Here is a 25,487-nt window from a genome sequence, read left to right on the forward strand (position 1 = left end):
ACATCACAATGTTGTTCTGCAGGTGATCAAATTTCTGGGAGACGAGCAGGACCAGATCACTTTTGTAACAAGAGCGGTTCGGGTCGTGGACCTCATCACCAACCTTGACATGGCTGCCTTCCAGTCACACAGCGGCCTTTCTATTTTCATCTGCAGGCTCGAGGTCCTTCCCGCTTTGACATGTCCAATCGTTGAAGCGTAAATATTCCTACTTAACCATTCCCATCTCCGGCTTCTTTATATACACCTACACAGCATGAGGTGGACCTGTCAAGGAAAGAGTGCCCATTCGTCATTAAGCCAAAGATCCGAAGGCCAAGGCCCACTGTCGAGTCTGAAGACATGGACACAGACATGGAGAGTAAGTCGGCTGAAATGAATCTCTTTTCCAAATAATATCGATGACTTAGATGGCATTCGATATCACGTGCTAAAGATGTCATGATGATACAAAACAGCGTCTGAGGTTGCCATGGAAAGCAGCCCCGGGCCATCGTCTTCTGCTTCCAGACCGGAAGTGGAGCAGAGCGCACCGCCGAGTAGCACTGCAAACACGCCACGTGCAGGTAGGCGCGCGTGCACGCCGCATTGGTAACGCAATGTTCAATGCACACGTGTTTGAAATAGTTTGCGTGACCTTTTGTGCAGGCATGCAGTGTATCCCCCAAAGGGCAGCTCTTTTAAAGTCGATGCTAAATTTCCTGAAGAAAGCCATCCAAGACCCCGCCTTCTCTGATGGCATCCGCCATGGTGAGTTGCACAGATGGAGCCAGTCGAGAGCTCAGCCTCAGACTATTGCACACACTTTGCTGCTGCTGATTGCCTGGTCACGTTTTATTTTTTTCCTCATTAGTCATGGATGGATCCTTGCCTACCTCACTCAAGCACATCATCAGTAACGCAGAATACTACGGACCCTCGCTGTTCCTTCTTGGTGAGATATTTTTGTGCGCTTCAGAAAGTATTTTATTATGAAAGAATTTTAGAATCTCCTGTACAGCACATTGTTGTCATTTTATTGCTGTTTGTGATTTCAAACAATAATAACGCTGTTTTTTTTTTTTTCTCCTGTTTTTTGGGTGGTGTAGCAACCGAGGTTGTGACGGTGTTTGTGTTCCAGGAGCCATCTCTGCTCTCCTCTCTGCAGGACAATGGCCTCACTGATGTTATGCTTCATGCACTTCTCATCAAAGATGTATGTTTTGTCAACTAACTTTGCGACAGTTAAAACAAAAAAAAAAACAAAAAAACATCTTTGTTGTCAGCCGGGTTTGGCTGTAGCCAACGTAAAGGTGCTGAAAGTATCTGCGGGGTGTGTGCATGCAATCGTCAAGTGACGACCTGTTAATATGTATTCCGAATCTTCACTTGCTTTTAGGTTCCTGCGACACGTGAGGTCTTGGGATCTCTCCCTAATGTGTTCAGTGCCTTGTGCCTGAATGCCCGAGGCCTCCTTTCTTTTGTGCGGTGTCAGCCCTTTGAGCGCCTCTTCAAAGTGCTCTTGTCCCCGGACTACCTACCCGCCATGCGACGGCGACGCAGCTCGGACCCTTTGGGTGAGTTGTCCTGCGGTGATCTTCCTTTCCGGCCCGCTCGAGCGATAACCTTTGTCCCCTTTCCCTCCACAGGGGACACGGCATCAAACTTGGGAAGTGCTGTCGATGAGTTAATGCGACACCAACCAACTTTGAAGACCGATGCCACCACCGCAATCATTAAGGTAGTTTTGAAGCCTTCCGCTTTATCAAAATCGAAGCGACGATGCATTCTAACCAAGCGGTCTTGTTGTCGTAGTTATTGGAGGAGATATGCAATTTGGGCCGAGCTCCCGAGTATGTGTGCCAGAAACCGTCTATCCAGAAAGCCGACGGAACGGCGGCCGTGCCGCCGGCACGCTCCAGCCATGCTGCCGAAGAAGCTTCAAGTGAGGATGAAGAGGAAGAGGAGGCCCTCCACACATTTAGCCAGCAGCAGGGGGAGGCAGAGAGCAACAGACAGTCAGTGCCACTTGAACTATATGACACTGGGTTGATGTATCACAATGCAGCGACACTTGATATTCTTCGTTTTGAATGAATGAATGAACGGTTTAAAATTCACTCTGTACTTACTGCATCGTTGTTGTAACGCTCGCCTTGTTTCAGGGTGGTGGGAACTGAGGAGCGGATCCCTATTCCTTTAATGGATTACATTTTGAATGTGGTAAGCGTCGAGTCTTTTGTCAGCTCCTTTTTAACTCTCGCAAAACCACGAACTGACGTGAGCTGTGGCTATTTTCTAGATGAAGTTTGTGGAATCCATACTTAGCAACAATACGACGGATGACCACTGTCAGGAGTTTGTGAACCAGAAGGGGCTGCTCCCACTGGTCTCTATTCTGGGCTTGCCCAACCTGCCCATAGATTTTCCCACCTCAGCAGCCTGCCAAGCCGTTGCTGGAGTGTGCAAGTCCATTTTGGTGAGTTGAATTGCACTTATTTTCTCTTTGTGTCTACAAAACAGCATTCAACGATTGAACCATATGAAGCGGGTGCCTCACCATACTTCCCGTTGTTATTTTATTGATGAAGACTCTCTCACATGAGCCGAAAGTACTTCAAGAGGGATTGTGCCAGCTCGACACTATCCTAACGTCCCTGGAGCCCCTTCATCGGCCAATTGAGGTTCCCGGGGGATCTGTTCTTCTGAGGGAGCTGGCTAATGCCGGCCACGTTGCCGATGCCACTTTGTCGGCTCGTGCCACGCCGCTGCTCCACGCGCTGACTGCTGCGCACGCCTACATCCTCATGTTTGTCCACACCTGTCGAGTGGGACAGGTAAATAGTCGCTTGGGACGTAATCCCCTCTGTGATGTTTACCAAGCTCCTCAGTACAGTGCTCCTTCCTCTGTGTCAATTTCAACAGCAAACTGACGTGAGTCATTACGTTTTGATTTGGTCAAATTGGCTGAACGTGTCTTATCTTTCCACAGAGTGAGATCAGGGCAATCTCAGTCAATCAGTGGGGATCCCAGTTGGGTTTAACTGTTCTCAACAAGCTGAGTCAGCTGTACTGTTCCTTGGTATGGGAGAGTACTGTTTTGCTCTCCCTTTGCACGCCCAACAGGTATAAACACAATGAATGATTTCCTTTTTAGTGTTATCACCACTATTAGCCTCCTAACCTCTTTTTGTCTTGAACAGTCTGCCACCAGGCTGTGAGTTTGGCCAAGCGGACATGCAGAAACTCTTACCCAAAGAGGAGAAACCCTCCAATAGTGCTGCAACGACCACCACCCCTGGCTCCAGGAGAGCGGGTAAGCTTGTGATTTCATTCAGCTTAAATTCCTATGTGTATCTCAAACACGTTTGTTGTATCAACAGAATCTGAGGCGGTCGAGCCATCTGGTAGCGGCGGGCTATTGGAAGGCATGGGTTTAGATGGCGATAGCTTGGCTCCCATGGAGACAGACGAGCCCACGTCAACAGACCCGAAGGCCAAGTCCAAGCTCACCCCAGCGATGGCCACACGTATTAAACAAATAAAACCCCTCCTCTCTGGTGAGTTTGTTTCAATAGCCCACATCAAGATTAGTATCAAAACCTTTTCAAGAGTTTGAGCCTAACTGCAATAACTGTATGTAATGTTTCACTGCCATCTTTCCTATCTTCAGCGTCATCTCGTCTCGGAAGGGCACTCGCTGAGCTTTTTGGCCTGCTGGTGAAGTTGTGTGTCGGCTCGCCAGTGCGTCAACGGCGCTCCCATCACGCCACAAGCACAGGCACGACGCCCACGCCCGCCGCCCGAGCCACCGCTTCGGCTCTTACAAAGCTCCTCACCAAGGGTCTGAGTTGGCAGCCCCCACCCTACACACCCACCCCTCGCTTCAGGTGTGACTTTTGTGCGCAAATGATGTAGCGTAGCAAACGAGCGCTCACGTTCTTGTGCTCTGCATCTCACAGACTGACTTTCTTCATCTGCTCTGTCGGCTTCACATCCCCCATGTTGTTTGATGAGAGGAAGTATCCGTACCACCTCATGCTGCAGAAGTTTTTCTGCTCTGGCGGACATGATGCCTTGTTTGAGTAAGTTATTTAATGGAGCAAATAGCTCAATCATACTCACAAACTTGTATCGATGCTATCTTCACTCACGTATGACCTGAATTTCAACGGTTGGCTTGCCATTTTTTTTTTTGAAGGACTTTCAACTGGGCCCTGTCAATGGGTGGAAAAGTTCCCGTGTCAGACGGTCTGGAGCATACCGAGTTACCAGATGGGACAGGAGAGTTCCTGGATGCGTGGTTGATGCTGGTGGAGAAGATGGTCAATCCCAGCACTGTGCTGGACTCTCCACATTCCCTGCCAGCAAAGATGCCCGGGGTCACCCCAACCACACCCCAATTCAGTGCTCTTCGGTTCCTCATAGTAACCCAGAAGGTAAGTCTGTTTTAACTATATGAGGCAAAGAAGTCTCACTTTAACCATCATCATCCACATCTTGCAATCCACTACAATTAGGTTTTAACTAAACTAGAAAGTTTTTTTTGTTTTTACATCCTAAGTGTCAATCTGGTCAGATCGAAGATGTTAATAACAAATGTTAACTCCCCCTTTTTTAGGCTGCATTCACCTGCATTCGCAGCCTGTGGAACAGGAAGCCGCTGAAAGTTTATGGAGGCAGGATGGCTGAATCTATGCTGGCCATCCTTTGCCACATTCTGCGGGGGGAGCCAGTTATCCAGGAGCGCTTGGCCAAGGAGAGAGAGGGCACAGTACGTCCAGATGACGAGGGGGCTCCTTCTTCTTCTCTGGGACAAAGTGGAGCACCGGGTGTACCTGCAACCAGCGGAGAGACACCAGCATCCACGGCACCAAGTGCTGGAGCGCCAGCTGTGGGATCGGCTGAGGAGTCGACTAATTCCACTCCGAGACGTGACCCCCAGGTCAACCAGGCACAGCTTACACAGGTCTGTCAGAATTTATTTTTGTATTTTATTTTTTTGGCAACATGAAAACATGGTTTTCAAGCCATTTGGTGCATTTTTATTTTTTATATATTTTTTTATAGGCAACATGAAAACATGTTTTTTAAGCCATTTGGTGCATTTCGGCTCCCTATTCATTTGTGAGCATTAGTTTTTTTCCCATGTCCGAAAGTAAAAGTCATGTTTTCCATTTCAGCTGATAGATATGGGTTTCTCAAGAGAGCATGCCATGGAGGCACTATTGAACACTAGTACCATGGAGCAAGCCACAGAATATCTTCTTACTCACCCTCCTCCTCACCTTGGGGGAGCAGTAAGGGTAAGCTCAAATCACAAATAGCATGTACCTTTGAAATAACCGGCACGCAAACTAAGGCCACTGACAATCTCGATTGTCGTCGTTTTGTCTAGGATCTTTCCATGTCTGAAGAGGACCAAATGATGAGAGCGATTGCTATGTCACTTGGCCAGGAGGTCAGCATGGAGCAACGTTCCGACTCCCCAGAGGTGTGCCTTTCTCACTGTCCAAATTGTATTCAATACCTGACTATTGGCTGATAGAGGAAATGAAGGTCATGAATGAAGAGATGAGTTGCTGATAAAATGACCTTTTAGGAAGCGGCACGTCGGCGCGAGGAGGACGACAGGCGAGCCAGGGAGCGAGCAGAGGAGGAGGAGGCCCGCTGCCTGGAGCGCTTCATGGAGGCCGAACCCCTGGACCCCCAGGAGCTGCACGCCTTCACAGACTCAATGCTCCCCGGCTGCTTCCACCTGTTGGATGAGCTTCCCGACACGGTCTACAGACTCTGTGACCTGCTGATGACAGCCATCAAGAGGAGTGGCCCCGAGTACAGGGACCTCATCCTTGGCCAGGTCGTCGATCAGGTCAGTCATTTTAATCTTCAGACTGTCTTACGCGTCTTGCACAGATCTACCCTCTGACCATTATTTTTTTTTTTATGTATTTTAGGTGTGGGATGCGGCGGACGTGTTGATCAAGGCGGCTGTCCCTCTGACTACAAGTGACACAAAGACTGTGTCCGAATGGACTAAACAGATGGCCACACTGCCCCAGGCATCAAAGCTGGCCACTCGGATTCTGCTGCTCACGTTGTTATTTGAGGTAACAGATTGTTTTTACAGCAGGACAGCAATTTTAGCCCAGGCAATGATCATTTATTTTACCCTCTCTCTAAAGGAACTGAAGCTCATGTGTACCACAGTAGTAGAAAAGAGCGGCATTCTCGATTTGCTGATTAAGCTTCTTGAGGTGGTACAGCCATGTCTGCAGGCAGCAAAAGAACAGAAAGACATTCAGACACCAAAGTGAGTTTCCGTGAGCTCGAAATGGCCGCTGACCTAAAGAATAGCCGCATAACTGAATGTTACATCTTCATTTCTGAATGCTGAATCTTGCTCATGGTCTTATAGGTGGATCACACCAGTCTTGCTGATTATTGACTTTTATGAGAAAATGGCAGTATCGTCACTGCGCAGATCGCAAATGAACAAGGTAAATATCTGTGAGCTACACGTGTCGTGTTGGGTTGCGTACATCCCTGGGTACTACTGCAATGCTGTTCTTGGGCTCTCCTCAGTATCTTCAGCCTAATGGGAACAACTGGAGATGGTTTGATGACCGCTCAGGCCGCTGGTGCAGTTACAGCGCTTCCAACAACAGCACTATTGACTCTGCGTGGAGGGCCGGAGAAACGAATGTTCGCTTCACAGCCGGACGCAGACGATACACGGTTCAGTTTAACAACATGGTGCAGGTATTTGTGCGAAAAATGGACATGACCTTTTGCGCTGTTTTCTTATTTTTTTACGGACTTCTTCGTAATCTAACGAGAGTCACTGTTGGTGTAGGTAAATGAAGAGACTGGCAACCGAAGGCCAGTGATGTTGACTGTTCAGAGACTTCCACGCTTGCCCAAAGCGGCCAAGGCGGGCTGCGTGACAGACCCCGAGAGAGAAGAGGGAGACCGGTGCAAAGTGGAAGAAACTCAGACCTATCTTGACGCCGGGGCAGCAGTGGAAATGAGTATCCCCAAAGATGTTTCCAGCCAACTTAAGGAGGCGACCTCTGGCTCGGCGGCTTCCCAGGAGTCGGACTCTTTGCCAGGCTCGACTGTCGTAGGCCTGAGTGACGACATGACCACCGTTCTTATCCGCGCTTGCGTCAGCATGATTAGCGTCCCGGTGGACCCCGACACCCTGCACGCGACGCTGCGTCTCTGTTTGCGTTTGACGCGAAATCACCACTACGCCATGATGTTTGCCGAGCTCAAGAGCACTCGAATGATTCTCGGACTGACGCAGACCTCCGGGTTCAATGGCTTCACACCTCTCGTCACGCTGCTCTTCAGACACATCATCGAAGATCCAGCTACTCTTCGGCATACGATGGAAAAGGTTTTGAGGCTTTTCTCGTTTAACCCCCCCCCCCACGCGGAACCAATATTTGTAAATGTATGCTGAAAGAGTTCATCTGTTGCTACAGGTGGTGAGATCTGCAGTGACCAGCGGAGCAGGCAGCACCACCTCAGGCGTGGTGTCAGGCAGCCTTGGCTCAAGGGAAATCAATTATATCTTGCGTGTGCTGGGCCCTGCCGCGTGCCGTAACCCGGAATGTTTTGCCGAAACTGCCAGCAATTGTGTCCGCATTGCTCTGCCTGCACCCCGCGGAGCAGGCACTGGTGAGTGGATCACCATTTTACCCCGTTAGTTTTTCCGACTGGCATTCATTCCGTTTTGTCACCCGTCTTCCCTCAGCGTCCGACGACGAGTTTGAAAATCTTCGTATAAAGGGGCCAAATGCCGTGCAGCTGGTGAAAACCACTCCTCTGAAATTGTCACCCCTACCTTCCATTCCTGACACCATCAAGGAGGTCATATACGACATGCTCAACGCCTTGGCTGCATACCATGCTCCTGAAGAACGTAGGATATTTTCGTTGGCTCTCGAACAATTCCAATTACTTGATTGACGAAGGCAAACCTCTCCCTAATAACTTCACACTTTAAAATATTACAACACATAATGTATTTTTTGGTTATAGCTGAACGCCCAGAAGAACGTGTGTCAGCTGTTCCCGGCGGCCAAGACCTGTGCCAGATATTGCAGGATGTCGGCGACGATGTTTACCAACAGTACCGTCTCACTCGACAGGGCAGTGACTTTGACTCCCAGTCCGCATTCCATATCAATGTGAGCTTTAGCGACAAACAGTAACATTTCAGCAGGTGTGGTTAAAAACATAGATAATAAAGGCTGCCTTCTCCCTAGACTCAGGTTTTTGCTGCGGATGGAGCGGTGGCAGAGTCATCCCAGTCTGGCACACCACAAGGAGAAGGTGAAAGCAAATTGATTTTAGTTGTCTCACAAAGTAGCCTTTTTAAAAAATGATAATACAGACTTTTTTTTGACAAGTTGAGATGTTGTCATTCAACTGATGTACACTGCATGAATGTTCTTAGCCTCCACTCCCGAGGAAATGCGTGAGGGAAAGAAAGAGCAGGAGGGTGATAAGAGTAGCAGCTCAGAGGAGGCTAAGGCGGCAAAGGTAAAGGCGAGCAAACCTCTCATGCCTACCTCCACCATCCTGAGACTGCTGGCTGAACTGGTGCGCTCCTATGTCGGCATTGCCACACTAATTGCCTCTTACTGCTACACTGCAGGACAATCTGAGCTTATTAAGGAGGTGGGTAGCAACTTCTGCTTCGTTTGATGAGCGCTTAGTTGGCGTCTCCCCTTTTCAGTACAAGTTTCCCCACTTCACTTGTTACACGTCCGTCCCGACAGGATTGCAGTGTGCTCGCTTTTGTGCTCGACCACTTGCTGCCTCACACCCAAAATTCAGAGGACAAGGACACCCCTGCCTTGGCCCGTCTTTTCCTTGCCAGCCTAGCCGCCGCTGGCACCGGCACCGATGCCCAGGCCGCTCTGGTTAATGAGGTGAAAGCTGCCCTCAGTCGAGCTTTAGGAATGACGGAAGGTGCTGAGAAACACGCGAGGTAAGCGACGTTGTTTATAAATGCACTCTGATGGCCGTTGATTGGTGTTTGCAAACTTCCAATGCCCCTCTTGTGTTCCCGCAGGCTTCAGGCAGTGATGTGCATCATCAGCACCATCATGGAGTCGTGTCCCTCCACGTCCAGTTTCTATAGCACGGCAGCAGCCAAGACGCAGCATAACGGCATGAATAATATCATACGGCTATTTCTCAAGAAAGGACTGGTCAGCGACTTGGCTCGTGTGCCGCACAGCTTGGATTTGTCCAGGTATGAAAATCAGGAATATTCTCATTCACCGTCCGAGGCTATGAAATCTCTTAAGAGCAGATACAGCAAGATTGAGAAATGGTTCATAAATGCTATTTCATATAGCACAACTGTACTTTAAGAGCAAATAAGCTTTTGTATAAGTTGTAAAGTATGGCGAAGCGATGACGACTAATTCATATTTGCTTGGTTTAGCCCCAACATGGCCAACACAGTGAATGCTGCCCTTAAGCCTCTGGAGACTCTGTCGCGCATTGTTAATCAGCCCAGCAGTTTGTTTGGGAGCAAAGGATGTTCCAACAAAAACAAAACCGAAAATGACACAACGGGCGCTGCAAGGGATAGCAACAGCAACACTCAAGATCAAGGTAGCCGCATTCGACATGGTACACCGGATGCCCTCCCCAGTGTTCGGAAGGAGCAACTTAAGTAATCTCTGGCATTTGTTACAGGAGAATCTGGTGAAGCGGAGCCAGTGGAGGGCAACCACAGAGTGCAGGGAGCGGACAGCGACCTGATGGATGGAGAAACGGAGGGAGACACGGTGGTCATTGCTGGCCAACCGGAGGTTCTCAGCACTCAGGCTATGCAGGTGATTAGCATTTTTGTTTCGATTTGATGATTCGTTTCAATATATGTATGTATGTACAAAAGTGTGACAATATTTACATGTGCGTGAAGGTGGAGAATGAGTTGGTGGATCTGATTGATGAGCTACTTGAGAGAGACGGCGGTACCGTCAGTAGTGCAATCATAGGTAAGCCTTAATTGGGGGTCTGCGTTTATTTGTGCGGCGGAAATGATCCGGCAGGAAAGGATTCCTGACATTTTTCATTTTCCCTTCAGTCGGGCGAAGTGCTGAGGATGAATCACAAGAGGATGTGCTGATGGAAGAGGCCCCCTCCAATATTAGCCAGGCGTCCACTCTTCAGGCAAACAGAGAAGGCGAGTGTGGGGGAGAACACAGTTTGAAGTTTTGTAAGCTGTACGTCTTTTAAAATTGCCCTGTATGATTAGACTCCATGAATATCCTGGAACCAGAGGACGAGGAGCACACGCAAGAAGAAGACTCCAGTGGCAGCAACGACGATGACGACAGCCAGGATGAAGAAGAGGAGGAGGAGGAAGACGAGGAGGAGGACCCGGTTTGGATCAATATACCTTTTGATAAGATGTCTCATCAAGCGGTGTCGCTCGTCCAAACTCATGACTCTCACTCGCCCTTAAGGATGACGAGGAAGGAGATGAGGATGATGACGACGAAGGTTCAGAGATGGAGTTGGATGAGGATTTCCCTGACATCAATGCCGCCCCTCATATCCGCTTTGAGAGATTTGACAGGGATGATGACCTCATCATCGAGTTCGACAACATGTTCTCCAACAATGGTAAGCAGAGCGCTTGTCCGCTTCCAACACTCGTCACACGGCAGCCACGATTGGTCGCTAACAGACGGGAAACTGAAGTATATTGCGAAGCTTTTTTTTTCCCTAACGTCGACCTCCGTTTTGTGTTCTTCCATCAGCTGACATCCCTCCCTCCCCAGGCAACATCCCTAGCGCCCACCCACTGATGGTGCGCCACGCTGACCACGGTTCCCTCACCCTAGGTGTGGCCGGCACAAGCAGCCGTCTGGCGCAAGGCATGGGTCGCAGCCAGCGGACGCTCAGGCAGCTCACTGCCAACAGCGGGCACACCATCCATGTCCACTACCCTGGAAACCGCCAGCCCAACCCTCCCCTCATCCTGCAGAGGTCAGTCAGTCGCCTGTTGACGTTTGATCTCTCGCACGCCCAACAGCCGCCTGGCCGTTTCTAAACATTTTCACGGCTCGACCGCATCCAGGTTGTTGGGACCCAGTGCCGCAGCAGACATTTTGCAACTGTCCAGCTCGCTCCCTCTGCAGTCCCGCGGTCGAGCCCGTCTTTTGGTCGGAAACGAGGACGTGCACATCATTGCTCGTTCCGATGACGAATTTGACGACTTTTTCCACGAGCAGAGCAGCACGGGCGGTCAAGCTGGTGAGATGATTTTTGTCGTCGATGTATGTTGAGTTGGTAAATCTTGACACGTTGGTTTTCTGTTTTTCCAGGCACCCTCTCAAGCATCCCTACCGCCTTAACTCGATGGACAGATGAGTGTAAAGTGCTGGATGCGGAAAGCATGCACGACTGTGTCGCAGGTAATTTAGTAACACTTGATCAAAGTGGTGATGCTTACTTGATTTGAACGCTGTAGCACGGTACGTTCTCTCACCAAAGTTTTTTGGGTCAAGCTCGGGATGATTTATTTTTCTGTGACCCCTATACTTATCCTGCTTTCAATGCAGGAGCACCAACCGCACGTTTGATGTCCTGTACCGCAGCTCAAGATGAATTTGCGATGTTCTTTTCAGTCGTGAAGGTGCCGATCCTGCAGCATCTGGAAGGTCTGCGAGACGAAGAGTTAGAAGAGCGCAGGGAAAAGCGGAGGCGGCAGCTGGCGGAAGAGGAGGAGTCCAAACAAAATGAGCGGAGGGCCTCTGGAGCGGAGCAGACCAGGGAGCAGGGCCTGCAGGTAGGCTTGCCGATGACTCGATTACACACACACGAGAGATGACTCGATTAGCTGCCGTTGACAAGCGTTCACATTGTGTCTTGTTCTGCTTTCTTGCTTGTAGGGTTCTGGATTGGGGACAGTTAATGGTGCAGAAAGCACAGCAGGTACTGACTTGTGTTAAGTGTATTGTGTCTTCTCTTGAAAGAAACCGCAGGAGTCGACAGTGCGTGCTCTGGGATGAGGTAGTAGTTTGTATAGTTTTAGGATCACACCAGATCTGGGAGATAACTATACAGTCTACTGTCTTTCTTTGGGCAGCGCCACAGCATCTCGGCCATATCGCCAGCAGGGGAAAAACATCTGCTGTCTGAAGACCTGAATGTCATTCTTTTGAAACTGGTTGTGTTGTGGTGAGGTAGTAAGTTGTGTTGTTGTTGGGGAACAGGATTGTACACCCCGTTCAGGAGATAACGATACAACTTACTGCCTTCCTCAGTACGACTGTTTGACAACATCTTGTGTTTGTATGTGCTCCATTTCACCCAGTAAAATTTCATGTGAAACCATTCGGGGCCCCTCTAGAAATAAAACGTCACATGTTGGGTCATTGCAAGGACTTTGGCTCCAGTTATGAGAGCTGCCAGTTAACAGGCGACCTTTTTGTAATGGTTTCAAAGGTCATGCAACAGAAAGTAGCCATAGTCGTGTTTTTTTTCACACGCTAATCAGCGTATAAATTGTCAACGTGTTAAATGATTTCACTCAGCACCAACCATTTCCAGACCCCTTTTTTTGTTTTTTACACTCCTTCGCGAGGAAAAACATAAGATTTAAAATAAGTACCTGAGATTGAATATGTGGAGTTAGAAAAGACATGAAAGTATTTTCCCCATATTTTTGTCTTTTAGAGGGTGAGCAGTCTCAAGGAGTTGCAGTTTCTTCCCTAGACCCACCGAGGGTGTCAGAAGGCTTCCTTACTGCTCCACCTTCTGGAGAGGTCACTCCCACTACGCCAGCCCCACATGAACAGGCCCTAGTTTCCTTGGAAACTGCAATCAATCAACAGGTCCACCAACCCATGGCTGGCCTGCTGTTGGCCGAGTCGCATGCCAGCTCATTGGCGGCTCTGGCCGGCGCTCGACTTCCACCTCTGGCTGCGGCCGACAGGCCTAATAGTGAAGCAGAAGCATCTCAGATGGAAATGTCCCCAGCACCCACAATCGGTAAGAGAGGCAATGGAGGAGAAGCAGGAGCGTTGCATGAAGGCAGGGAACTTAGACTATAACTGTGAAGACGGATTATCCACGGCTAAGGATGCATTTGTAATTTGAATTTAACAGCGCTCAGTTGTAACCAGCGAATATTTCTGGCCACCTCCAAAATCAGTTCCACAATGAATTGAGTATCGTAACTATTTTAGCTCTTTGTTAACATTTTTTTTTTCTTTTTCAACCTCCTAGCCTCAAGCCCAGATATGGTTGAGACCTCAGAACCAACAGTAGTGGGTGTGTCACGACTGGAAGGGTCACCAATGGACACCAGCAGCCCCGCCTCTGCCACGCAAGATGAAACCGTTGCCAACCCTGCTCAGACCGCCCTTGTGTCGCAAGATCTGTCTGCCAGCGGGGAGAGCGAGTTGACCGACAGGCAGACCATTACGGAGACTGGGTCAGGTTCTTTTTGTCTGTCAACATCGGTATATTGATTTAAAGAAAGAAAAAAAAAAACTGACAAAATGGTCTTCCTTTGATTAGCTCGACTTCAGTTTCATCTGCCGGTGAAGCAATCATCAGGAATGACAGCGCCGACAGCCAATCCCAGGCTATCCAGGAAGAGCCTCTCCCATCCACAAGCAATGACGAAGAAGACCCACTTGCAGGTACAGGTGGTTGTATTTTTTATTTTCTTTCCTCCACCGCACATGCTAATTATTGAACTCCCAAGATATGACACCATAGTTGCGTTTTAACATTGTAGTGGTGTTTTCCTTTGCAGGAATCAGTCTTCCCGAGGGTGTGGATCCGTCTTTCCTGGCAGCGCTTCCTGAGGACATTCGTAGAGAAGTGCTTCAAAATCAGTTGGGAATAAGACCACCATCTCGCACGGCTGCTGCGACCAGCCTGCCCTCTACTACCGCGCCTGTACTAACAGGACCAGGGGTTACGGAGGTCAGCCCCGAGTTCCTGGCTGCGTTGCCGCCTGCCATACAGGAGGAGGTGAGAACTCACCGGATGACTTAACCTTAGCAAGACGAGATATGAGAGACGGTTTGCATTTTCACAGAGTATAAAGTTTGACTAAGTTTGCCGTTGACTATTTTAGGTCCTTGCCCAGCAACGAGCCGAGCAGCAGCGCAGGGAGGTTTCCCAACAGCCCACACAGGGAGATACTCCCCTGGACCCAGTTACCTTCATCCAGACGCTACCCTCTGAGCTGAGACGCAGTGTGTTGGAAGACATGGAGGACAGCGTGTTGGCCGTCATGCCTCCCGACATCGCCGCCGAAGCCGCCGCTTTGCGTCGGGAGCAAGAGGCGCGACAAAGGCAACTGATGCACGAGCGGCTCTTTGGTCACAGTTCGACGTCCGCGCTCTCGGCCATCCTGCGCTCGCCGGCCTTCACCAGTCGCTTAGGGAGCAACCGTGGAGTCCAGTACACCCGACTGGCCGTGCAGAGAGGAGGCACATTTCAGATGGGCGGCGGCTCGAACCACAGGTAAAAGCGACACAATCATTTATTTATGGAAGAACCGTGGTGCTCTTAGATTCTGATCACTTATCTTCATGTTATTTCCTCAGACCATCCAGTTCCAGCGTGGATTCTTTGTTGCGCCTGCGCGGCCGTTTGCTGCTGGATCACGAGGCCTTGTCCTGTCTGCTGGTGTTGCTGTTTGTGGATGAACCCAAGCTCAACACCAGCCGTCTGCACCGCGTGCTCAGGAATCTTTGCTACCACTCGCAGACACGCGGCTGGGTCATCCGCAGCCTGTTGTCCATCCTCCAACGCAGTAGTGAGAGTGAGGTGTGTGTGGAGACCTCGCGCCTCGAAGATTCTCGTGGAAAAAGAAGCTCCCAGGGAGGTTGCGGCGCTAAAGGATCAGCTGCCGCCTCCCTCTGCTCTTCCTCCTCCTCCTCCTCCCTCGAGCTTCTAAACAGAGTGGAGTCGCGTAGTTCCAGCCAACTTTCTTGGCTCTCTGTGTCCATGGATGCGGCCTTGGGCTGTCGGACTAACATCTTCCAGATCCAACGGGTATCTGGTAGGAAGCATGCTGACCGTCACTCAGCTGCTGCGGCGGCAGCTGCAGCAGCATCCGGAGCCCTGGGAGGTGGGATGTCGGGAGCTCCCGCGGGGGTAACCTGTGCGGGAGGTGGAGGCTCCACAGTACACATCCATCCGCAAGCTGCCCCCGTCGTCTGTCGACATGTGTTGGACACACTCATCCAGCTAGCCAAGGTGAGTCACGTATTTCTCGCGAAATCTTGCTCTATGCTGTTGCTTGACTTGAAGCAGCACAAAAGTGGCATTGAAGCAAATTGTCCTCGCCTGACAAGCCAGAGCAATGCTGCAGCCATTGGTTTGGTGGGGAGTCTCATGGATACGCATTTCTGAGGCATGACAAAGATGAGCAAACTGACAGTTCGAAGGAACCAATCAGCAAAGGGCGGACGCGACATGCTGGTGCAGCATTGGCTCTGGCTTGCCAGGCTACAATTTTCCGAGCCCTTTCATATGCAGCATGCACTTTTGCAACGTGCAAATACATATATATGAGTACTTTGTTTAAAATTCTGCATAGCTGCAATTCATTTTGAGATTTGTAGTAGTTCTGAGCGTGCAGTAGGGCAATGTGCAATACTTACTTTCAGATTCACCACCACGGGGTTTTTTCTAACAATTGCTCTTGCACTTTACAAGGGCGCTGTGCAATTTGACCATCTGTTTTCCCGTGAGGGTAATGGGAAGGCTTACAGCTACCCCACTCCTCCTTCCCTTCCTCCCTCAAACTTATTAAATAACAATCGATGCTAACAAACACACAGAGCAAGGGCAGGCTCATTGCTGTGGTTCCTTTGCTTGCCGCCTCACAATATAATACAACCATGCTACATTTGTTGAATTTCCCATGAGGGGCAATGTTATATAGTTGCATCGTAGCACTTCTATAAAACATGGTACGGAAATCTTATCTTACCCTGCCTATCATGGAATGTGTTCTTGTCGTGTGTATTGTATATGGCTTGCCTTCTCTTACATTATTGTATTTGTATTGAAAGTATTACACTAACCTGTCAACATTTTGGCATGGAAACTTCAAACAAATAATTATAACTGCAAGCTGTTATGTATCCACTTTTTGATATTTGTCAGTCATGAGTACTGAGTAGTGACGGACTTTTTTTTTTTTTTTCCTGTCACTGCAGGTGTTCCCCAGTCACTTCACCCAGCAGCGTTGTAAGGATCTGTCCGTGTCATCCTCTGACCTGGAGGCCCGACTTTGTTCGAGCTCCTCGGTCGTGGGCGCTATGAGCGGAGGATCGAAGTCAAGTTCACAGGCTCAAAACAACCCAAACTCCAATGCTTCGGGTGCACAGAACGCTTTTGGCTCCTCACCCATCACTCCCCAGTCTTTGGGAATTTCCACCGATTTTTGGGACCTGCTTGTAAAGTTGGACAACATGAATGTCAGTCGCAAAGGAAAAGCCTCAATGAAGACCGTGCCTTTAGGGGGCAACGCAGAGGCCGAGGGACTCCAGTTAAGCCTGGAAACGTCCCCCCTTGGTCAGTTGATGAACATGCTGTCCCATCCCGTCATCAGGCGGAGCTCCTTGCTCACTGAAAAGCTGCTGCGTCTGCTCTCGCTCATATCCATCGCCCTGCCTGACAACAAGGCCACGGAGGTGCCTGCAGGCCACGCTACTCCACAGTCAGCCAACCCCAACCAGATCATCAGCTCGGGTACCGCAGCCCCTGGCACTGCGCAGGGCACAGTGGCATCAAGCACCCAGCCCGCTCCAGTGGGCACAGTGGCCTCTGCGGGATCTGGGACCCAGAGCACCTCCTCAGGGACAAGTCTTTTAATGTTTGCGAGTTCCACACCATTGCCGACATCCACGGTCTTCACAGGTAAAAGGAACAGCGGCGACGTTTGAAATCTTCTGTCGTCCCGTCAAAACGCTACTCGTCATTGATGTGTTCTCATTCTGTCACAGCAGCAAAAACAAAGAGCTCTTCGAGTAGCACGGAGAGTGACAACAAGATTGCCTCTGCTGGACTTACAGAGAAACAGCTTCAGCTTTCAGTAGAGGTATTGGAAAATACCGTGTGGGCTTTGTGAAAATTCAACTTCCAAACGTTGCCTTGTGTACCGCTATGTCCTTCCTGTTGTTTTTTTTCTAATACAAATCTGCACTTTGTTCAAGGTGTTGACTTCTCATTCATGCTCAGAAGAGGGTCTGGAAGATGCAGCAAATATATTACTTCAGTTATCCAGGGGAGATGGTTCCACCAGGGACACTGTGCTCAGACTGCTGCTCAGTGGCGCGAGACATCTTGGTTATACTCTTTGCAAACAAATTGGTCAGTGCTACGGCCCCATACATGCTCCTGGCTTTTAGCAAAGCCTCGTCCGCTTTCTTTAAACATCTCAATTCCCGCCCAGGTACGCTACTGGCTGAACTCCGAGAGTACAATTTGGAGCAGCAGAGACGAGCGCACGCCGATTCTCATTCCCCCGACGCACCTCCTGATGATTCCTCCATCTCTGCCAGACTTAAGGGCAAAATGACCAGCAGGTATGATCGATGCAAAAAGACCAGCAGGTATGATCGATGCAAATAAAGCACTCCATTCGCTTTATGTAGTCTTAAATGAAAGACTCGGTTTGTTCCGCCTACAGTTTGCTCAACCTTAAACGCGTTTGTCGTCGGGCCGCAGGTTTGACGGAGCAGAGAGCGTGGTGATTGTGGCTGCACAGAAGCGCACGCTCGGCGGACGAGAACTGCAACTCCCCTGCATGAGCTCTCTCACCTCCAAGACATCGACGCAGAAGTTTTTCTTGCGAGTGTTGCAGGTCATTATCCAACTTCGCGAGGACACGCGCCGTGCCAACAAGAAAGCCAAACAGACCGGGCGAATAGGTGAGAGATCGATACGGCCGAGAAAAGCCTCGCCGCGGTTGAGGTTGGGAGCGCTAAACCCCGCTAACCCTTTTTGCTCAACGGATAGGCTCGGCCAGCCTGGGCTCAGCCAGCAGCATTCAGGCTGCCGTTCGTCAACTGGAGGCCGAGGCCGACGCCATCATCCAGATGGTGAGAGAGGGTCAGCGGGCACGTCGGCTCACACAGGCGCCTCCGCCCACTGCCGCCTCGGTCGCCGTCGCCGCCGGATCGTCAGTCGCAGCCTCTCATGCCCCCGCCGGTGCTGCTCCCCCTGCTGGCACAGCTGCTGCCGCTACGGTTAGCATGGGCCGCGTTGACAGCAGACACTTAAGCACACTCGCTCACTGGGGCCTCATTTCCAACCACTGACGCGCCTTTAGCTTATTCATGCTATTCTATCGGATCTATTTTGCATTCTTGCCTCCAAATGTGGTTTTGTTTGCAACTTGTTTCTGGAGAGTTGTTTTATGACTCTGCTCACAAATGGATATGTCAGTAACCCACCGTGTGTGCTCTCTCAGCATGCTTGTTTGTAAACGTTTGAGGGTCCCCGCTCCAAACTCGTCAAGCCCCCCCCCTGATGATCATCGGCAGCAGTGGTGTCTGGCTGAAGTTGCTTCATGCTTTACCTGCTCAAGCCCCCCCCAGTGCCTTAATCATTGAATCGCAAATGACTTAATGCATGCAGATAAGTAGCTCAATTATATTGCTAAACGTTATCTTTCTTTCCCATCCCTCCTCCCCGTCTTCCTGGCCGTCTCCTGTTGGGTCGCTACAGTCCGAAATGCAGTCGGTGTCAGAGGCTCAGGCGGCTCAGCGAGATGACTCGCCAATGGATGTTGACCAGACATCTATGGAGCTGGACTCTTCAACTCTGGGTGAGTCATTCACACCCTTAAAAGGTTTCGATCGGTATTGATATGTTTGGGGGCAGAGAATGTATTTTTATGTTTGGTTTTCCTCCTCAGATGAGGAAGGAAATGGCCAATCAGAGAGTGAGGAGAAACTCCCCGACCTCCCTCTGCTCAGCGAGCAGCTCCTGCTGGATGAGCTGTGGGACATGCTCGGAGAATGCTTGAAGGAGCTGGAAGAGTCCCATGACCAGCATGCTGTCTTGGGTAGGTGGAATCTTCCCGCTATGTCGTGTAAGCGATGCTTTTTTTTTTTGTGTCCTGTTTAATTTCCAATGTGATCCCTCCGTAGTTCTCCAGCCTGCTGTGGAGGCCTTCTTCCTCGTCCACGCCACCGAGCGAGAGAGTAAACCTCCTGTCCGGGACACTCGGGAGAGCCAGCTTTCGCACATCAAGGACGAACCTCCGCCGCTTTCTCCGGCGCCGCTCACACCAGCAACACCGTCGTCCCTGGACCCGTTCTTCTCCCGGGAACCGTCCTCCATGCACATCTCTTCAAACTTGCCACCAGACACGCAGAAGTTCCTCCGATTTGCCGGTAAGCATAGCGACGGCATGGCCAGGGTAAATGTCTGTAAATGACGGAATCGCCTTTCGAATAGCGCCGTTAAGCCAAAGACTGGTAAGGCTTTTACATATTGTCTTCTGGTCTGATGAGTTTGAATTCGCCCTTGTTTGTAGAAACTCACCGCACAGTACTCAACCAGATCCTGCGTCAGTCCACCACTCATTTGGCCGATGGACCTTTTGCGGTCTTGGTGGATTACATCCGAATCCTGGACTTTGACGTGAAGAGGAAGTAAGCCGGATGAATTTGACCTTTTTTGACCTGCGCTAAATTCAGACTTTTTCGGTGGCTGACCCGTGGTGTTCATCTGGCAGGTATTTCCGCCAGGAGCTGGAACGCCTGGATGAAGGCCTGAGGAAGGAGGACATGGCCGTGCACGTAAGAAGAGATCACGTGTTTGAGGACTCGTACAGAGAACTTCACCGCAAGAGCCCCGAGGACATGAAGAACAGGCTGTACGCTTCCCTCGCCTAAACATCCGCCCGCCCGAGTCGGCTCCGTCCGTCCGGAAGCACGCCAACGCGCTTGTCTGTGTTGCAGGTACATTGTCTTTGAAGGAGAAGAGGGCCAAGATGCCGGTGGCCTTCTGAGGGAATGGTACATGATCATCTCCCGAGAGATGTTCAACCCCATGTACGCCCTATTCCGCACGTCGCCCGGAGATCGGGTCACCTACACCATCAATCCCTCGTCCCACTGCAACCCCAACCACTTGAGCTACTTCAAGTTTGTGGGCCGGGTGGTGGCCAAAGCCGTTTATGATAACCGGTTGTTGGAGTGTTACTTCACACGAAGCTTTTACAAGCACATCTTGGGCAAGAGTGTCAGGTGATGCAAATTCAAAGTGATGATGAGAAATAACGTCAGTGCTAACATTTGTCCTGATGTTCTTCTCTTCCTAGGTACACTGACATGGAGAGCGAGGACTACCCCTTCTTCCAGGGTTTGGTCTACTTGTTGGAGAACGACGTGTCCACGTTAGGCTATGAACTCACATTCAGCACAGAGGTGGGTGTCGGAAAATGGCGGCGAGCGTGGCGCTTGACGATGCTCTCGACGCGGTCGTCCGGCAAATAGCGAGAGACAAAGGGATTTCAAGAGCTTGCTCTTTATTACGCCGCAGGTCCAAGAGTTCGGTGTCTGTGAAGTGAGAGACCTCAAGCCAAACGGTGCCAACATTCTGGTCACGGAAGAAAACAAAAAAGAATACGTGCACCTGGTTTGCCAGATGAAGATGACGGGTAAGCTCGGGCTTTTATGACATTCCAAATATGCAATCAAATAAATCAGCTTTTGATCGTATTGCCGTAAAATGAGACACGGGCGCGACCGCTAAGGTGTCGCTGACCCCCTCAGAAGTGTTATCGCTTTGAAATGGTATTTTCTCGTAATTGAGTGTGAGAAAATTAGCTTTCATCAACGCCGCAATGACTTTAGTCGTGTCAAAATGTGCGGCCGTCAGCGTTTAAGCGGCCTCGAACTATGTCGCGCAGGGGCCATCCGCAAGCAGCTGGCCGCCTTCCTGGAGGGCTTCTACGAGATCATCCCCAAGAGGCTGATCTCCATCTTCACCGAGCAGGAGCTGGAGCTGCTCATCTCCGGCCTGCCCACCATCGATATCGATGACCTCAAGGCCAACACGGAGTACCACAAATACCAGTCCAGCTCCATCCAGGTACTACGGGTCGCCCATCCGTCTTAATGTCGTTGCAAAGCCGAGCCGCGTGCGAGAACTTACTTGTTTGCATTTTGACCAAAGATCCAGTGGTTCTGGAGGGCCCTGCGTTCCTTCGACCAAGCGGACCGAGCCAAGTTCTTACAATTCGTCACCGGCACCTCCAAAGTTCCCCTTCAGGGTTTCGCCGCTCTCGAGGGCATGAACGGCATCCAGAAGTTCCAAATCCACCGTGACGACCGCTCCACCGACCGCCTGCCCTCCGCTCACACTTGGTAAACAAATGTGACGAATGAACCCATCTGCCGCTTCCAGAAATGACACCCGTGTGTTTTTTTGCGTGTAGTTTCAACCAGCTGGACCTCCCTGCCTACGAGAGTTACGAGAAGCTGAGACACATGCTGCTGCTGGCCATCCAGGAGTGCTCTGAGGGATTCGGGTTGGCTTAATCAATGAGACTCTCGAAGACTCGCACGCACACACACACACACACACACACACACACACCTGAATTAGAGCTTGACGACCCAACATAGTTAAATTTCTTTAACAGCGCCTGCATAGATGATACTGGATGACTTGTTTAATGGTGCAGAGTTTCTTGTTTCCAGTCCATACACGACAGACAGATCAAAACCACATGGAGAATCTGGCGTGTAAAAGACACGTGCGCGCTTGTCGGCCCCTCCCCATTTAAATGGAAAGGGCAAATGCAAAGGCGACTGGACTTATATAAGAGACATTTTGTTCATCTAGGTTGATTTTTCTCTGTACAAAAGGTTTGGGAGTTTATTGTTTCAACTTTTTTTTGTTCCTCTGGCTGTGTAAAAAGAAAAAAAGAATGTGTGAACAGGATGGTTATAAAACCTTTGCGTTGGTGGTTTCTTGTTGCAAATTTTTGATCACAAGCCTTGATTTTTGTTTTGTTTTGTTTTGGGCTGAACAACTTGAGAAGTTCACAAAAATGCACTTTTCAAAAACATTTTGTGGCATTTTTAAGGAAGAATGGTACACTTGAAGCCAAAACCTGAAGGAGATTAAAAAAAAAACAACAAAAAAACAAATTCTAGAGTATTTTTGACTATTAAATTGCTGACAGCCTTGAGCCTTTGAATCCGATTGGAATAACATGAATAAATGCAGAAAATTGCGTCTTGTCTTTTTAAATGTTTTAACCTTAACCTTAGAAAGACGCTCATGTATTTTCCATGCATCGTGCCAGATTTATATTTAAAGTAAATCCTACCCAGTAACGACACCGGGAGAAACGTTGCATGGTGTCGACTCCGTGCCTCGTGTTCCTTTCCTCCAAACGACCTTGCTCAGTCCATAGACTTCGCTGCTTAAAAGTGGGCAATGAAGGCAAGTTTGTTTGGTTATTTCTTCCGCTCAGTTCCAGCAAATTGACTGCTTAAGCGTGACCCAAATTAAAAAAAAAAAAAAAAGGCTTCCTTTAATGTTTTAGGATTACTTGTCCTAAAACTTCTATATTGTGTATAATAAATATTTAGCGTCTGCCCTGCTTCTGATATTGAGGATTGAAAGAGCCGAAATGGACAATAAATAGTCAAATGACATTGAATAATTCAATCTGGGTTAAGGTCTAAAAAAAAAAGTTTTTAAGTTTCAAAACGTGTGACGTCACTTACGGGGCGTGGCTAAGCAGGAGGCAAAAGGATGCAACATGACACAAAAGTACAGATACCTAACGAATCCACTGAAGTAAAACGGTCAAGTATTTCAAAGGTGCTAATTTTGCCGATTCTTTTTTAAATGAAAGCATTCTTGCTGTCTGCACTACTTAATGGGATGTTGGCGTCAGAGTGAAGCTAACCAAGCGCACGGCAGGAAACTCAGAGTCATTTGCCTTCAATTAACGAGTAATTAAAGGTGGCTCCGAAAAGCTCGGTTGACCTTGCGCTCTCAAAACTTCAATGCCGCGGACGGATAGACGCACGGATGACCTATTTTAGCCAAATATCTTAAGGGATATTTAATTAGACTACAAAGAATCAACCAATTTATGCATGTTGAGTCATTGTAATCGTGCGGCTCCTTCTGGTGAATGGACATTGCCCACTTGGGGGCAGTATAACACAGCCACATTGATATATACATGGAAATGGTCGCAACTGTCCAGTCAGTTGCAGGAATATTTCTCGTTACTTTTTTTTTTTTTACAGGCGATCGACAATGTGCACCTGGGTGTTGTCTTTCTCTGTCTACATGTGTTGCACCACACTTTTTGTTCGGATATCGGTTCTAACACCATGAAGAATGCCAATGCTATAATTTTTGTACATTTTCTTAGTTCTCTCTCTGCCAAGTTGTGTTTGTGAAATACGTTGGATTCATCTTTGCCACCATCCATTGTTCCATCTAGTTTCTGGTGATGTGGTATGTGTGTTCATTTTAATTTTGTGGAAAGGTTGACAAAGCTCGACTAATTAGAAGTGGTGCGCAAATGGAGCCGTTGGATGGCAGCCAGCATGCGTCCGGATGGATACCTGACTCAAGACGCAAGCGTATCCTTTCCTATACCGCCTAATGAGTCCGACTATTGCCATATCAATATTATGTCTCCAGCACGAGCGTATCCACCTTTTGCACGAGTAGCTTCTTATCTATTTCCGTTCTAGTCGCTCCCGAGTTTCCCCATCCGCAGTGCAGCCGGCCATTTAGGAGATTGGCTCCCCTCCTTCTGCTTTTAAGGTGATGAAAATGTCTCCACCCGCCCACCTTCTGCTGACTCGGTTGGATTTCCCTTCTCCTCCTGACTTGAAATTGAAGCCGTTTCATTGGATGAGCGTTCTTGCATCTCCCTCTAGCTCATCTCGTCCACGCAGGAAACAAGCAAGAGAGCTTTCCATTCAAAATGTCTCTTCTCAAATCGGCATTTGCAAACATCTCATGTACAATTCGATAATAACCTTTTTTGTCTTCACTTGCCCCGGTACTGCACACTAACGCTTCCGATGTCATCCTTTAGTTTGCAACTTGGTGTGAGACTATTCTGGTTTTGACCCAGATTGGTTGACCTCAAGCAGGGTTGTTGGTCGTGCTTGTCACCTCTTTCAGCCCAGCGCCATTCATCATTGTTCCCTTGTGAAGGTCTCTCACCCTGTGCAGTTTTTGGGTCTGTTTTTTTGCCGGCAGCAGATGGACGCGCCGCTTGGCGGTTGGCAAAGCGGAAGGAGGTGACTACTGTGCGCTGTGTTGCCATGCTGTTTCTTCCCCTGCTCTTTGTCTTTTTTGGAACTGAGCTTTCACTTTTCAACCTTTCAAGTACTCAAAAGCTCTTCAGCCTTCTGAATAATGGTCTTTAATTAGAACGACATTACTCACAGCCTTATTTAGATATGAATTTATTCGTTATAGCCATCCTTACAATGTCGATGATGTCTGATAACATTCAAATTGCTGCATTAATGCTTTAGATATCATTTTGAATAAGTATAGAATTAAAATATAGGAATATTTCCATTTGGATTGTTTGACTGGTTCAGTCAGTTCAGGTATTCTTTGTCTTGGGCGAGGCATGACTACATTTGTGGCTTATTGAGGAGCTTGGAACAGCTTGTTCCATGTTTAATTTTTGATGTTCTCTTGAATTGTAAGACATCATCATCAGTAGTAATTCATTTGCAGTCACAGGAAAATGGAGAGGTCCAATCAGAAGATCTTGATTATCTCCTTTCCCGTGGTTGCCAGGCGACATTTATCAACGTATCATCCCCGGAGGGGCCGTCATGAGACCCAGACATCGTCTCATCTCGCGCAGATAAGTATTATGACTCTCACATTTTCATTCAGTGTCATTGCATAACGTTCATTGTCAGACATTTCTTTAACCCTTAGTGGGTCAAAAATGACCTGGTGAGGTGTTTTTTTTTTTTTTTTTTTTTAAATATCTTCATAATAAATAGTTATATTCTCATATTCCAGGTATTCCTCCAAAAACATGTTTATAACATAATGGCATTTAAAAATGTAGCTTACCATTGATACATTTTAAGAAATTGTAGTTTTTGTATTGCGACACCAAACGTCCGTAAGTGGGTCAAAAAAGACAATGGAAATTGAATATCATAGAAATGACTCTACCAAAATGACAAATAGCATTAAAAACACATTGATTCTAAACTGGCTCATTTTTGACCCACTTATGGAAGAGTGTAGGGTCGACTCACTTGTGCATCGAAGAGTTAATGCTTAGATAATAAACCAAAAGGCACAGAGGAGGACTGAAAGAGCTTCAATGTGAAGACTGCTAACTTTTTTTTTTTTTTTGGGAAGGCCTGATATACTAGCTGGTGCACAGGAGGAGATTCTCGGCAGTGTGCTAAATTTTCAGCATGTGCTACTTTGATGGATGCGAGCGCAAGGAG

At 48.8% G+C, this 25,487-nt stretch overlaps 1 protein-coding gene across 10 annotated transcripts in view; it reads left to right on the plus strand.

The window, feature by feature from the left end:
• Positions 1–22,249, plus strand: part of huwe1 (HECT, UBA and WWE domain containing E3 ubiquitin protein ligase 1) — a 30,985-nt gene extending 8,736 nt beyond the window's left edge. For 5 of the 10 annotated variants that reach the window (XM_085926964.1, XM_085927010.1, XM_085926972.1 and 2 more), the window contains 68 exons: positions 23–163; positions 256–361; positions 459–566; positions 649–750; positions 854–934; positions 1,089–1,195; positions 1,379–1,556; positions 1,629–1,720; positions 1,795–1,997; positions 2,145–2,202; positions 2,282–2,458; positions 2,571–2,816; positions 2,972–3,105; positions 3,183–3,295; positions 3,363–3,539; positions 3,653–3,869; positions 3,942–4,064; positions 4,181–4,418; positions 4,601–4,948; positions 5,163–5,285; positions 5,378–5,473; positions 5,582–5,851; positions 5,937–6,089; positions 6,165–6,292; positions 6,398–6,479; positions 6,565–6,741; positions 6,836–7,381; positions 7,470–7,665; positions 7,742–7,909; positions 8,029–8,177; positions 8,256–8,322; positions 8,447–8,670; positions 8,772–8,983; positions 9,068–9,250; positions 9,446–9,618; positions 9,703–9,842; positions 9,932–10,007; positions 10,097–10,195; positions 10,268–10,395; positions 10,479–10,638; positions 10,776–11,004; positions 11,096–11,271; positions 11,343–11,432; positions 11,646–11,806; positions 11,910–11,952; positions 12,697–13,011; positions 13,249–13,456; positions 13,543–13,667; positions 13,784–14,004; positions 14,111–14,502; positions 14,586–15,240; positions 16,209–16,911; positions 16,998–17,092; positions 17,208–17,364; positions 17,447–17,606; positions 17,722–17,924; positions 18,013–18,242; positions 18,724–18,823; positions 18,914–19,063; positions 19,149–19,394; positions 19,538–19,655; positions 19,739–19,879; positions 19,965–20,252; positions 20,327–20,432; positions 20,548–20,665; positions 20,918–21,099; positions 21,184–21,374; positions 21,446–22,249. In XM_085926964.1, coding sequence (XP_085783090.1) covers positions 23–163; positions 256–361; positions 459–566; positions 649–750; positions 854–934; positions 1,089–1,195; positions 1,379–1,556; positions 1,629–1,720; positions 1,795–1,997; positions 2,145–2,202; positions 2,282–2,458; positions 2,571–2,816; positions 2,972–3,105; positions 3,183–3,295; positions 3,363–3,539; positions 3,653–3,869; positions 3,942–4,064; positions 4,181–4,418; positions 4,601–4,948; positions 5,163–5,285; positions 5,378–5,473; positions 5,582–5,851; positions 5,937–6,089; positions 6,165–6,292; positions 6,398–6,479; positions 6,565–6,741; positions 6,836–7,381; positions 7,470–7,665; positions 7,742–7,909; positions 8,029–8,177; positions 8,256–8,322; positions 8,447–8,670; positions 8,772–8,983; positions 9,068–9,250; positions 9,446–9,618; positions 9,703–9,842; positions 9,932–10,007; positions 10,097–10,195; positions 10,268–10,395; positions 10,479–10,638; positions 10,776–11,004; positions 11,096–11,271; positions 11,343–11,432; positions 11,646–11,806; positions 11,910–11,952; positions 12,697–13,011; positions 13,249–13,456; positions 13,543–13,667; positions 13,784–14,004; positions 14,111–14,502; positions 14,586–15,240; positions 16,209–16,911; positions 16,998–17,092; positions 17,208–17,364; positions 17,447–17,606; positions 17,722–17,924; positions 18,013–18,242; positions 18,724–18,823; positions 18,914–19,063; positions 19,149–19,394; positions 19,538–19,655; positions 19,739–19,879; positions 19,965–20,252; positions 20,327–20,432; positions 20,548–20,665; positions 20,918–21,099; positions 21,184–21,374; positions 21,446–21,548 — 12,405 coding nt within the window. In that variant the 3' untranslated portion in view covers positions 21,549–22,249. The remainder of the gene's footprint in view (positions 1–22; positions 164–255; positions 362–458; positions 567–648; positions 751–853; positions 935–1,088; positions 1,196–1,378; positions 1,557–1,628; positions 1,721–1,794; positions 1,998–2,144; positions 2,203–2,281; positions 2,459–2,570; positions 2,817–2,971; positions 3,106–3,182; positions 3,296–3,362; positions 3,540–3,652; positions 3,870–3,941; positions 4,065–4,180; positions 4,419–4,600; positions 4,949–5,162; positions 5,286–5,377; positions 5,474–5,581; positions 5,852–5,936; positions 6,090–6,164; positions 6,293–6,397; positions 6,480–6,564; positions 6,742–6,835; positions 7,382–7,469; positions 7,666–7,741; positions 7,910–8,028; positions 8,178–8,255; positions 8,323–8,446; positions 8,671–8,771; positions 8,984–9,067; positions 9,251–9,445; positions 9,619–9,702; positions 9,843–9,931; positions 10,008–10,096; positions 10,196–10,267; positions 10,396–10,478; positions 10,639–10,775; positions 11,005–11,095; positions 11,272–11,342; positions 11,433–11,645; positions 11,807–11,909; positions 11,953–12,696; positions 13,012–13,248; positions 13,457–13,542; positions 13,668–13,783; positions 14,005–14,110; positions 14,503–14,585; positions 15,241–16,208; positions 16,912–16,997; positions 17,093–17,207; positions 17,365–17,446; positions 17,607–17,721; positions 17,925–18,012; positions 18,243–18,723; positions 18,824–18,913; positions 19,064–19,148; positions 19,395–19,537; positions 19,656–19,738; positions 19,880–19,964; positions 20,253–20,326; positions 20,433–20,547; positions 20,666–20,917; positions 21,100–21,183; positions 21,375–21,445) is intronic. The other 5 variants (XM_085927044.1, XM_085927028.1, XM_085927001.1 and 2 more) reach the window with 5 other exon arrangements.
• Positions 22,250–25,487: the final 3,238 nt, after the last annotated feature.

This window comes from Syngnathus leptorhynchus, chromosome 1 (assembly GCF_054491065.1).
Source record: "Syngnathus leptorhynchus isolate UIUO chromosome 1, UIUO_Slep, whole genome shotgun sequence".
In the NCBI taxonomy this organism is placed as follows: Eukaryota; Metazoa; Chordata; class Actinopteri; order Syngnathiformes; family Syngnathidae; genus Syngnathus; species Syngnathus leptorhynchus.